Source organism: Pseudoliparis swirei, chromosome 24 (genome assembly GCF_029220125.1).
Source record: "Pseudoliparis swirei isolate HS2019 ecotype Mariana Trench chromosome 24, NWPU_hadal_v1, whole genome shotgun sequence".
Classification (NCBI taxonomy): domain Eukaryota; kingdom Metazoa; phylum Chordata; class Actinopteri; order Perciformes; family Liparidae; genus Pseudoliparis; species Pseudoliparis swirei.
This window is the reverse complement of record NC_079411.1, coordinates 19,265,065-19,278,656: the sequence shown is the minus strand read 5'-3', so window position 1 is coordinate 19,278,656 and position 13,592 is coordinate 19,265,065. Positions and strand designations below refer to the sequence as shown.

General features: G+C 43.5%; 1 protein-coding gene across 1 annotated transcript in view; it reads right to left on the bottom strand.

Moving 5' to 3' along the window:
• Positions 1 to 13,592, bottom strand: part of pik3r5 (phosphoinositide-3-kinase, regulatory subunit 5) — a 28,018-nt gene that overhangs the window by 1,230 nt on the left and 13,196 nt on the right. The window contains 15 exon segments of the mRNA XM_056408780.1: positions 185 to 267; positions 659 to 752; positions 1,198 to 1,294; positions 2,344 to 2,513; positions 2,723 to 2,848; positions 2,931 to 3,135; positions 3,137 to 3,809; positions 3,989 to 4,057; positions 4,162 to 4,330; positions 4,702 to 4,876; positions 5,059 to 5,128; positions 6,121 to 6,259; positions 7,032 to 7,100; positions 7,224 to 7,339; positions 11,884 to 11,999. Of these exon segments, the coding sequence (XP_056264755.1) occupies positions 185 to 267; positions 659 to 752; positions 1,198 to 1,294; positions 2,344 to 2,513; positions 2,723 to 2,848; positions 2,931 to 3,135; positions 3,137 to 3,809; positions 3,989 to 4,057; positions 4,162 to 4,330; positions 4,702 to 4,876; positions 5,059 to 5,128; positions 6,121 to 6,259; positions 7,032 to 7,100; positions 7,224 to 7,339; positions 11,884 to 11,983 (2,355 nt within the window). The 5' untranslated portion in view covers positions 11,984 to 11,999.

Genomic DNA, 13,592 nt, shown 5'->3' with positions numbered 1-13,592 from the left:
GCAAATCCTATTTTTGGCAAAAACGAGCCCCAGTCTCGCTTGTGATGAGGCTTTTTGTCAAAAGCTACAAAAACTTTTATCATATGTGAGGAAGAGAGAAAGAGAAAGACGGATGTCTTTATATTCATATAGAGAATGTCTTTGTTAAAAGCGTGCTGCTACAACACCACAAACCACCGCTCACCTGGTTGTAACCCTTCTTGCTTTTGCAGTTCTGTCTCTTCAGGACTTCAGTCATCGTGAGCTGCAGGCACTCCATCTTTGAGTCTGACGGAGATCGTTTACAATACACTGTGAGTACACGTACACACCTGTAATTGCTCCATAATTACAAAGTGTGTGCATCAAAAACACATAATTTCTATTCCACATTGGCTGCAGACACAAATGCCTGTTGAAATATTATGACAATCATTAATGATTATGTTATGTTGAATCTCCAGGTAGATAATGTGCGGCTCCAGAAACGACGTAGCACTGGTTCCCTCGACAAAAAGGCACTCGACAGAAGTTTATTCACGAAAAGACCTTATTAACTATTAATTTTAAGCCGAAGGAGCCGGAAGTGCAAAAGCAACACATTTCTAGGTCTTGTGGCTGGTTCCTGCGGCAGCCTGTCAGCACAGTCCGGTACGTAGCGTGAGTGGCGGCAGCGTACCGAGCTCCTCAGGATTCTTGCACGCTTTGGTCAAGTTCACTGACGTACAGACTTTGGTCTCTCTCTTCCACTGGCTTCTCCCGCTGATCACCACCTGGACGGGAGGAGAAGAGAAACAATTATTACCGTTTTGGGAAGAAATTAACAAATTAAAAAAATGTACCTGTTGCCTTTTGCATCTGGGAACAACATTTCAAACTAAGGGAACAATTAATGTAATGAAAGACTAGGGACAGATGATCAGTGAACAGGCACGTCCGGTCTCTAATGTGTCACACCACATGGACCACAGAGGACAGGGCACATGATCGTGACTGATTGCCAGACGCTTTTGCCACACGACTTCGGTGCGTCATTTCCTGTGTGTGGAGAAGTGACCGCAACCGAAACCAGTTGGATTAGGGTTTGAACAGGGTGAACCTTCACGGTCTCCGAAAGTAGACAACGTGGACGTCTTATCTGCCATTATGTATGGATTTTCTTCCTGTAAAGCGTTCAAGACCTTCTCTTCGATAGGGGATTACAAATCACCCGCTTACCCTGTTGTACACCACCTCCAACGTCAGAGGCACTGCTTCTCGGTCACCGTCGATACCAAACCGTCTACTGGCAGCACCTACACACACACACACATTAGTGATCCATGAGAGCAGTGTTTCAGTTATATCATTACAAAATAATAATGTTACAGTACTGTTAAATATGACGATAAACATTCAGACTTGTGAACAAGTGGGGCAACGTGAACACTGGAGTTGCTGCACTGTGACAGCATTTAATGGAGATGATGATAAAATGACAATAAAAAGAAAACAAAAGGTGCACCTAATCAGCAGGCAGGAAGCATAAAGAGCATTCCCTGAATATGAACTTCTCTAAAGGAAATTAAAAAGCAAATTTGCAAGTGTCGCTGCGACAAGTGAAACAAGAAATGTAGAAGTAGACTGAATCATGACAAAAATAACTGATGTTCCGCTAATGGAGATGTAGTTCAGCTTCATCCTCATACAAAAAGAAAGATAATGCATTAAAGTGTGTGCTAAATTGCATTTTATGGCAGGGTTGCCCGGATATGAGCGTGTGTCACTATCATATCTCGTCGTTTATGTTAAGTTTAAAGTTTTAGTTCTGTTTTCCATGTCCGCTTTTATTTTGTAGTAACTGTCCTCTCTCATTTCAGAAACTTTATTTCCTTCCCCGGTGTTTCCTCGTTAGTGTGATTGTCTGCTCCACCCCTGGTTGTGTCCACCTGTTCCCCATTTCCTCATGTATTTAAGCCTGTGTCTACCTGTGTCTTGTGTCAGATCGTCTTGTCTCTTCCTGATCGTTCTTTATAGTGTAGTTTTTTGTCCTGGTTTGCTTTTCCAACATAGTTGTGATTTTGTTCGTCTTTTTCCAGCATAGCTGTGATTTTCTGTTTTCTTTTAAACTTTGATTATAACATTTTTTTGTCCTGTTTGATTTGGTGTTGACTTATAACACCCTTGTGATTCCCTGAACATGTGAGTCCTGTTTTTGAGTCCCAGGAGTGGACCCACCTCCCACGTCCTCCTCTCACAGCACACCAGCCACCAACACACCAACAAGTCCTCAATCAACCACCGAATTTGTAACATTGTAATATTTGTGAACAGTCAGGCAAAATACAGGGCATGCATGTTTTTAAAGTGATGCATTTAGTTTATGATGGCTGTGTGTGATGTTCGTGTGTAAGCGTGTGTCTGACCTCAGCCTGGTAGAGCTGGATCAGAGCTGGCCGGGCGGCATAGCGGCAGTAGTACAGCACCAAGTCCGCCAGGATGGGCAGACGCTCATCAGAACTATCACATGACTCCGACTCGAACTTTGAGGTTTGCTGCAGAGCAATGCAAAAATAATTCAGTCATACTTTAAACATTATCATAGGCATCAAGATTACTTGTGTCGTTTTGGTTGTTCTGTATGATAACAGTTCTCTGGAGTACATGGATTGAGTAATAGACTACAAAGGACACATATTCTTAGCTGGATAAACGTAAGGTTGAGTTTTGTTAAGGCAGTGTAAAAGTTGGACTCCAGCTGTACCTGGCAGACGACGTTGGCAGGCAAGTTAAGCAGGCTAAGGGTGTTTCTTTCGTACCAAGGGTCCAACATACCGAGGAGATGGGCAATGTCGTTGGTGCTGTCGCCTGTGCCCGTGAGGTCAAGATCCTGCTTCAGCAAAAGCAACAATTACAACAGCGGACTTTGACAGCTTGGGAAACAAAAAACCTTGTGCCTAATGTTGACTCACTTTAGACGGGGACGCTCCTTTTGGACTTCCAGTTTGAACCACGGGGCAAGGAGTCTTCGTCGAGTCCCTCTTCACGGGCACAAAGTAGAACTGGAGCTTGAAGGCTCTGCTGAGACGCGGACACGCACTCTCCTTCCTCCTCAGGCTGTGCCAGGCTCGCCACTTCCTGCCACACCATCCACCCTCACCCTCACGTCTCATCTTACTCATCGCTGCTGAGAATCGGCCTCCTTCGGAAGCACACGTGTCTGAGAGTTTGACTTTGTGGCTGGAGGAAGGGCTCGGGACAGCCCAACTTGACTTGCTGAGGAAGAGAGTGGGAGCGCTTCTCCCGCCCCACTAAACGGTCTTTCAGCTCCGTGTCTCCGAGGCTTTTGGCCCGGGACAGCGATCGAGGTCTCTTGGGTTTAATGAAGAGTCGGTACAGGTGCTTGCTGATCCGGGCCGAAGCCTTGTTGATGGACTTTGGCGAGCATTTCTCAGCGACGGAGGAGGAGCAGATGTAGTCGTCAAAGTCCTCAAAGTAGTCACTGTCACCGCCCGACGTGACAGAGAAGAGGGACGGCGCGTAGGACTCCGAGGCTACGGACAAGGTGGAGAACATGGAGTCTTTGGAGGCGGTGGACAGGGAGGAAATGGTGGAGAAGGTGGAGGCCCGGTGGTTTGCGATGTAGCCATTAGGGATGGTAGACATTGAAGGGAATTCCACTCCATGTTCCTCCTCGTCTTTGTTTTCGTCCTCCTCGTCTCCGACATCATTCTCTGTTTCATCCTCCTCCTCTTCCTCCTCCTCTTCGTCACCATCAATGTCTTCCTCCTCATCCTCCTGAGCCTGCTCTTGGTCATCAGGCTCCTGTTCCAAAAGGGTGTTCAGAACATCTGCGAAGACAAATAGGAATCCCATTGAGCAATTTAGAAAGACAAAAAGAAATGCTCAAACATAGAGAAATATGGTTTTTATTTATGCCACATTAAAAATGGGGCTGGATCTCCATCCTCTCAAAGCAGAGAGATATTCCTGTGTATGAATCAATGAAGTATGATGCAGAATACTTTACCAAAGTTATCTGTTTCCCAGTGAAACATGTAACACTTGGCTGTCGGTAAGCGTAGAGTTTGTAGCATTCCTGAAGGGGACGACATCAAAGCATCAGAGCAATAACCTCTGGAATCCGAAATATTATAACGAGTGTGTTTATATCCCCCAGATCATAAAATCCGCCCCCCTCACCATCAGACTTCCTTCCGTTGGATGCAGGTATTCTCATGCTCTCCCTCAGCTGCTCAAGTCCTTGGATCACGTGACTACGGCCCTTCAAAGGGTCCTTCATGGCAGCCGCCGCCTCGAGGACACAACTTACCGTGGAGAAGATGGACCCCAATTCAGTCAGGGGTTTTGCCTGCAAAGAGCATCCACTAGATGGTAAAGGTGTCCTGAGACATTCCTGTGGTGCTGTCCCATCGAATTCTTCAAACAGTGACACACTCTCTGATGGTTTGCATTGGCTGCTTCAAAAGTATAGATGTGACTTACAGGGTTTGTAATGCCACACATTCCCTTGGTATCTCGATATACTATAAACTACTGGTGTTTGTTTTAAACACATATAATCAGGGTTTAAAAGAAAAATGTAGTTGTAACTCATATCTATATACATGACACTTCTGTAATTCTAACCCTTGAGCACATTTCAAACTGAATATAATTAAATGTTGTCTTTAAGAACTAGCCCTAGATGTTGGTTCATGGTCCACAGCTGTGAGCACATACCTGCAGGGCTCCGTGGATGCGATGTAGGGGGTATTTGGTGCCGAGTGTGGCCTGGAAGGCGTGTTTGATCAGTTTGATGTAGGTCTCGCTCTGCGAGTGCTGAATGCCACTGAGCTGCTCGGCCACCGAGAGGAAGTCAGCGGGCACCTCGCACGGGTTCATCAGGAGCACGGTCCTGCAGGCAGCACACAGATGATGTCACCTTGACCGTGAACTCATACAGTCCCAATATCACCAACAACAGTTCACTCTACTATAAATCCTAAATAATAAATACATAGAGCACAGAGTAGTAGACTAGAGTAGTATATTCCATAGTTCCATAGAGAACATTTAGTTTTCATCGTGTGAACTTACATGGTCTTGGAGCTTTGGCCGGGGGTGTTAAGGAACTGTTCTTCTCTCACAAGTCTCTGAAAGGAAATCCCTGTGAGGGAATTAGAACAATTATTTCATTATTTTTCTCTTCAATCTGTTCACGGTTTTTAAATTAACGACTTGACAAGAGCACAGTGTTGTTCATGACAGTGTCCTGGCGGAGGGAAGTTACAACATCATCATCCTGTTGGCTACAAAGCAGTTTGACCATAAAGCAGCTCATCATGTTCAGGAGGGCTCAGCGATGTCAGTATTATGCTCTAATATCAGGGATGTAAGTCACATAGAACTATATTAATTGATCTCACTGTCAAATCTAAATTTGTATTTGTATACTATGTTTTAAAATTTGTAATTTAACTTTAATATTTAGCTATCACAAGTGTTTTACTTTGCTTCAAGCCTAAGCTGGTGGTAGGTGGTGCAGTTAGTGAACAGTACAGTGCACAACATTGCAATACCAATACAAAAGGATGGCAATGGCATCATTATGGAGTATGGTGAGCGTTATTGGGGCATAATAGTTACAATAAATTGTGTCTAAATAAATCTACTCATGTCTTTCAGAAGCGTCTTTAAAGTCAAAGGAAATGTATAAAACCCCTCTGGGGGCCATCACATTTTCACAATGGCGTTCGTATTTGATGCATTGCGTCACACTGTCGTTCCAAAAATTAATATAAGCACAAATATCAAACTAAAATCAACCACGGACTAAATATATGTAACTTTAATTGCCTGACAATTTCAGCGTTGGTGTTCAAATGTGTTAAATGAGCTTTGTTTTGTAAATGCTTAAGCTTCATCTGACTTCCTGTCATTGATGCTGTTGCTGCAGGTGTTTCTGGCATCAGAAGCTCTAAATGCATTTTCTTGACTCATCACTAGGGGGAGAGCGATTACCAGGGTTCAAAGACCCCAGGAGGGTTTCAGAGACTCAGTTCAGAGCGGGATAGGAATAGAAACACACACACTCACACACACACACACACACACACACACAGACACACGCATGCGCTAAAGAATCCCATCTATATTTACCTGGGGCCTTGATCTCCAGCTGCAGTGTGGTGAGGAGGTTTCTGCACACGCTGCAGTACGGCTCGGGCCATGTGAGGAAGCAGCGAAACACCTCAATGGCCTGCTGCAGCAGCTCCGTATCTGAAGGACAGTACGGCGTCTGCAACCGAGGCACACGTCAGTTATTTCAAGTCTAGAATAACTTCATGGACTCCTGCATTAGACTGGACCAACCACTCCGGTCCCCTGGAGAGAGGAGGTTGCCCTCTTGGCAACTGATAATGCAATGACTTGGACTAGGTTTGAAATAAAAACCTTTGAATAGGATGTATTGCACCCATTTAGTACGATAAGGGGAACACATTGTTTTCTCTTTTCTTTCACACTAGTAGAGAGGAAACATTCAAAATACAGATTCAGTGTTCTTTTTACTATTTAGTCTATTTGTATCTGGAGATTCACCTGAAGGCTCTCCCTTTAATTTGACTTAATGCCTTTTTAAAAGGTGCAACAACACAACTTAAACAGACGATAGTAATAACAACATTGGCTTATATGACACTTTTCTTGTTCTTTTCCATTACTCCATTACCGCTTAATTCTAATATTACTTCACCAAACAACAAACATGTCCCATTCTATATGAGGAACCCAGCGTTGTGTAAAATAACGTGATTTCATTAGCCACTGTTTTACTTTATTGCAGGCTTTGTGACAATGAACAACCCAAGGTACATTTGCCACGTCATCACAAAACCTTAAAGCTGAGAAAAATTCTGAAGAAGTATGTCAGTGAAAGTAATTGGTTTAAGGACACACTCAAATCGTGCAGGAAGCTTTAGCCACATAACACCTCAAGAGAAATGTTTGTATGGTTTGTGTAGGGCACCTCCTCTGGTACAACACAAGGTTTAGATGGTATCTGGATGTACCTGAAGCAACGTGGAGGAGAACATGATGGCGAGGGGAGCCACCAGCTCGTACTGACATTGCTCCTGAACCTGAACGCACGCACACAGAGACAGGAAGAGAGCGTCGATGAGGCTAAACGCTCAGAGATTACAGCAGCGTGGGAGGATATTACTCGTCGACAACTGTGTTCTCTTTGCCCTTTGACCTCTCACCTCTTTGGTCTTCTTGAGGATCTGCTTCAAGAGGATGAGGAAGTTCTCGGGGTCCCTCCTTACCAGCTCCTCCAGGCTCCAGCGGTTCACTGACTGACCCGCCGAGCACATCAGCACTGAAAGACAGCGCATGTGGACTCGTGTTAACGCAACAACGCACACATGTGAAAGAGTCAGAAGAGTCGGGAGACGGAGGACTCACCTCACCACAACAGTTTTGGTACAAAAAGGCAGTCGCTTATTACAATGTCAACTCTCAAGCTCTGAGTTTACCCGTAACAAGTTTCAAATCTACTTGCGCTCCACACCCCTCCACCAAGTTTCCTGAAAATCTAGCCTACGAGCACCTTTACCCAAATATGGACCTTTAGTTTAAAAAATTGTGACACTTTAGTATTTTAGTTACTCCAAACCTTTGACTTTTTATCAAATGAAATTTGAGCAAAGCTGCGGCACACGCCACGGTTTTGTAATGATAGATCGTCAGCGAAGAGAATAAAGGCTGTACTATTGATTATCAGTGCACACATGCATCTATGAAGCACTTCAACAGACTGCATGTTGGAAGGGTTGCGACACACTTGGAGGAGACACAGTCCATCACGACGGATATTTAATAAACAGCAGCACCACACTTGTGATGCCGGGTCAGTGTTTGTTGCACTCTGCTGCTGACTATAGTCTGTAGAGCTATGTCTGTGTTTGGCCAGCAGTGTGAGTAGACATCCTTTTGCTATTTATATCATAAGGGCCTGAGGGGAAAGGTGGTGGCTGGAGTCTATGTTCCAGAAGGCTCCACCCACTCGTTTAGGAGAGCATGGGGATCAGGTGTGGGAAGAGACACACCTGATCGTGATCACCTCAATAGGGAGAGAAATAAATGGTCAAGGAGGGAAACAGCACTTGGGGAAAAACATGACGGGAGGAGAAGAAGATTAAGCTGTTTTTTGTAAATAATAGATAGAGCTCTAGACTGAGCTACTCTTTCAGTTCTTTTTTGGTTTATTTAATTGAATTTTTTATTTATAATTTATATATATATATATACACACACACACACACATCTTTCATATAAATATGTTTCAATTACACTTATAACCCTCAAAAATTGTTTTAGATATAATCCCTTTGAAAACCAAAAATGAGTTGACCAGTTCAGGCATCACTATATTGTTGCAGTACATCCATTTACCCTCCAGTAAAAAGAAAAGTAAGACATCCAAAGCACCAGTTTTCTTCTTAATATCACAACAACTGGGAACAATTACACAAACACTTATTGTTGGTTGCAACCGGAAACTTCAGATGATAGGAGGCATTTTATTCCAGCTGTGAAATCCAACAAATCTTCGCCTAAACCTTAACCTAATGTCATCATATGCACAGCACCTTGATTAAAAAGTGGGTTTCAGAAATCTTGTGTGTGTTTCTGAGATGAGGTACAGTCCGTTACCGTCAATGCTTTTTTTTCTTTTAACACCTTTTGTTTGGTGTTTCAGTTTGGATTTTTTAGCAGAACAGATTTCCTGTTGCAAAAAAACTGAGTTACGGTTTCTTCCCCAAAAGACTTTCGGGTCTGAACATTAAAATATGCTAATAATAATCGAAAGGAAAATCATGAGTTAAAGTTAAATCTACAAAAAAGAAATTGGGGATAACCAGACCCACACAAACTTTCGGTTTGTGTGAAATGGAAACTTGAGCTGAATGCAGAGAGCTGGGCTACAGTACGTCAAACCACACACCATTATGACATCTATCATGCTGGAAAAAAGGGCCTCACTTTCCATTTGATCCCTCGGTCTCAACGGCTCTGACTGCTTCTCTGAGGAGCTCAGGAAGTAACACATCAGCCCTTGTTCAGGTTACCCATAAATGTTTTCCAAGAAACGTGTCAGTTGCTGTCTATCTCTTCACACGGGAGTCCTATCTAACATCTCTTGACAGTGTGTTTGCATATTTACTGGAGAGATGTAGCCTACGGCTCTTTATTTTTGAAAAGATGCCAGCACTGAAAGATGAAGATGCAGGTTTCAAATGATCCTCATGAGATGCACATTTGAATATCTCAGTACTTAAACTCAAATGGATGTAATCACACTCATGACATACAAATCCCTGGAAATCGTCTAAACAGGGGATGGAGTTATGACATGAGGAGAGTGAAACATGAAAAACAGACTCCAGCTTCAGCTCGCATGTTTTAAATGTAAAATAATCTCATCATCACAGTCCATCAGGATATAACACCCGAGAACATGTTTGTGTAATTATATGACTCTCTCTCTGGCACTGGCTGACGAGCGGGAGGCGGATTTAATCTTTTGATTTGTTTTTACACCGTGCAGCACAGTGACTCTTGCCCCGTGATGCTTCGCTCACACACTGTGGTCTGGGCCACCACTTCCTCCCAGCTGTCTATTCACACAACTTCCTCCTGCACACAAAAACACGGCAGCAGTGTCAACAACAACAACAACAAGTCAAGACTAGGTTTGGGTACCGAAACCCGGTGCCAATATGGTACCGGTTCCAATACAACAGGTATTACCCGGACCGAAGCGCAACGCACATTTCGGTGCTTCTTTCCGGTGCCTGAGCCGATTAAAATTGAAAAAAACTATTGTTGTGAACTTCTCTGGTGACTCCGCCCTGTCAGCAGGTTACGATAGCCTATCATTTAACTTTGACAGCGGAGGCTGCGCCGTGTGCAGTGTTGCCAGGTCCGCGGTTTTCCCGCGGAATTGGGCTACTTTTGAAGTGTTGCCGCGGGTTGAATTTGTTGTCCGCTGGTTCGGGTAGACCTATTTTGCATGCAAATTACATGGATATCTTTAAATAAAAATCCATATTTTAAATGAAATAATTTATTTATACCCAAATCCTACCAAACTGACTCCAGATCAGCACGTACACGCCGACACATCCTTTAGTCATTTTAAGTCCTCCATACCCAACGGGGTGGGACGGTTTGGCGAGAATCACCTCGTGTGATTACTCCTACACCCCATCCCGGGGTGGGTTTGGTTCTGTGGGATTCACAAATGGGGCCCTTTTAACCCCTTAGTTTAGTTTAGTTTATTTTAGTTTAGTTTAGTTTATTTCGATCAGCAAAATATACAACAATCAGAATTCAACAAAAGAAGAAAGTGGCTGACCGAAAGGGTCGAGGCTGAAGCTATCTAGCTTATAAGTGCCCTAACCTATGATTTCTCAAAAAAACTTATTTCAAAGAACCATATATATATATATATATATATATTAGTGCTGTGAAAAATAACGCGTTAACGCGTTATGATTAAATTACAGGATTAATTAGTTAAATTGCTTTAACGCATTTAACGCATGTGCAGAATGAGCTTCCAATACGTCTGTTGCTGGTCGTCTCTACAGCAGCATGTCATTATGTCTCTACGTGTCGCGTTAACACTACTCCGATCTCCGTCTCGCGCGCGCCGCAGAGCTCCGGTGCCGCGCCTGACGAAAAAAAGGCACTTGCGCCTCCCCTGCCCCCCCCCCCCCCCCCCCCGCTATGCTGCCATGTAGCCCACACTGTCACTAACTGCACTCACTTAATAAATGTTATCTGATTTTTTTTCTTTGAAAGAGCCATTTCCGAGAATAGACCGAGAGGTCGATAATACGTGTTTGAAGGAGATATCCAGGACGTGAAACTGATTCAGCTGTAGAAACAGCTAAAGACAGAAGCTAAAGTCTGCAGATAAGAGTGTAGATGTGAACTATGTGATCACCTGGGGACTTAGATAGAGGAAGGACGGAACAACACTGTTTCTATTTATTCACTGTTATAATCATTGTCAGAATGTGTAAACATTTAAACCTTTAGTAGCTAGTGTAGCATAGAAGTCCTAAAAACGTCACGTTTTGGAAACGTGTGTCTCCTTCCAACCTCTTCAGGTGACGAGCATCACACAACGCTTCACCATGACTAGCTAACATCCACAAAACCAGCCTGAACATGAGGAAAATATGAAGGAAAATTGACGGTGACATTTTTTATTTGGCATTACTTTGGCTGAGGCACATGTGAGGTTTGAGCCACCGACTCCACAATACACCTCTTCGACAGCAGACAAGCTCAGTTGTACTAAGCTATCAGGAATAGCCAAAGAGCTTCCCCTAAGTGGAATGCAACCATCGTCAATGTTATTAAATACATCTGGACTTTTCACATCAAAATGCCTGCCGTCTAAAAGGTTGATGGACAGTGTGAAGTATTTAAGGTAATCAATTGACAGAAATTAAATATAATATTAATAAGTGTTTTTTCTTTAGATAACCATCACCTGAAAATAAGAAGTCGTTGCGGTATTTGTTAGGATGAGACTATATATTTAGATACAGAGCTGGCCCTCTGCATAAAGCTAGCTACCGTTATTTCTGCAGTAGCCCAGAACGGACAAAGCAAACACTGTCTCTAGATAGGGGACGTTTGCGTTTTGACACCATGCACCTTTAAAAGCAAGCCTGCTTCTGTGTGAAGTTCTCATTCCTAAGTCGTAAGGTTTTAACTGAAAACATGCATCATAATTCCCACAGAAAGTCCCTCATCTCTATTGAAGCGGTGCAGAAACGTTGTTGTCACATATCTCAACCCAAAGCGTCTCTGTGGTCCTCGTCCTTATCGGAGGCCTCTTACCGTTCCAGTGCTGTGCTGCTGTGGGGCTTCGTCTCAGCCCCTCCAGACACATGTCCAGAGCATGCTGGATCCTGTCCTCCGTGCACGAGGTGTGCTGCATCTTCACCGCTCAGGTTCTGCGGAGGGACGGGAGCCGGAGACAATATTAAGTATCGGGAACATAATGCATTCCCATTCATCCAGTCTGTGGAATATTTTCTTCAAATTCGACCGAATGCGTGCAGAGCGTCCACATGTTCCTCTCTATTCATGACCGGTATGCGCTGTCACGTCAGTTTTGCATGCAGGCCGATAACCCGGTCAGTATGGAAAATAGTCGAAGAAGACACACAAACCATAACACCTGTGTGTGAACTCGTGTGAACAGGTTTCTTACACAGTTTGGTAACATGTACAGCGATGCAAATGTTCCTATTTGATTGTGTTGATGTGTTGTTTCATTTATAGTTGTGTGGTTTGACGTATGCTTGCATATGCGACTGTATACTTGTATCTATATTGTTTATACTGCTAAATTCCTTATGTCTATGCCTATGTGTATATATGTGTGTCTTTAAATGTAAAGCACTTTGAGTTTACGGTACATGAAAGGAAATGTGCTGTATAAATATTATTGCCATAAATGGGACATTTCTGAAGCGGGAAGGAAAAACAGATGCATGTGTTGCTATTTTGTTGCCATAGCACCTGAAATGTCACATAACATACGATTGGACGCCTGGTCTGCCTCCATCAATGAGTTTTAGGAAAAGTCTTTGAAAAATGAGCCACAATAGCGATCCTGTTCTTCAATATATTTAAATATGAACTCATATAACAACAAACAGCCACAAAGCATGCACACGGGAAGAGGGATGATAGGCAGTTTTATAAACGGGAGACTTATTGAAACTCTGGTAGGGCAGATGTTGAGTAATTAGTGTAGAAAACAAAACAGACAACTATTACTAGCAGCAACATTCAGGCACATTGGAACAAATCCACAATTTTAACTGTATGACTTTTATGGATGGGTAAAAGAGAAGAAAAAAACAGCTCACACTTTTTTCAGTTTTTAAATCCTTACCAGTCTGCAGAGAGACATGGTGAAAAACAGTCAAATGTAAAACTCCAGCATTGACCATTACAATGTAAGTACACAATGTCCTCAGCACTGACTCTTGCTGAACTTCATGAACTTTTATCGCCTCCTTAGTTTATCAGCAACTTTGGCTTTTTTTCCCTTGCAGCATCTGAGGACAACCCAGGTGTGGCAAGTTGTTTCAGTTCTGTTATGAACTCATCTGATCAGAGGCAATATGCAGAACGAGATAGCAGGGACGTCCCATCGGTGACTTAAAGAAAGGTGGACGAACAGCGGCTGACAAACTTTGAATGAAGTGAGTCTGCCACCCCCGACCGAACAAAACCTTGGTTTATGAAACAGTCTGAGTCTGAGGTACAGTTTGAGGTACAATGTGATACAGTCAAGGGTAGAGTCTGAGGTACAGTCGGAGGAACAGTCTGATAAAGTCTGAGGTACAGTCTGATACAGTCTGAGGTACAGTCGGAGTTACAGGCGGAGGTACAGTGATCACTTCTCCACTGGTTGCGACATCCTTGGGTGTTTTTTGGAATTCCCCTGAAAACTGTGCAGGGGAATGAAGCGTGCAGCCGAAACCACCTGACACAAAACTGAACATCTGTACAGACGCAGGTGATGGCCAACA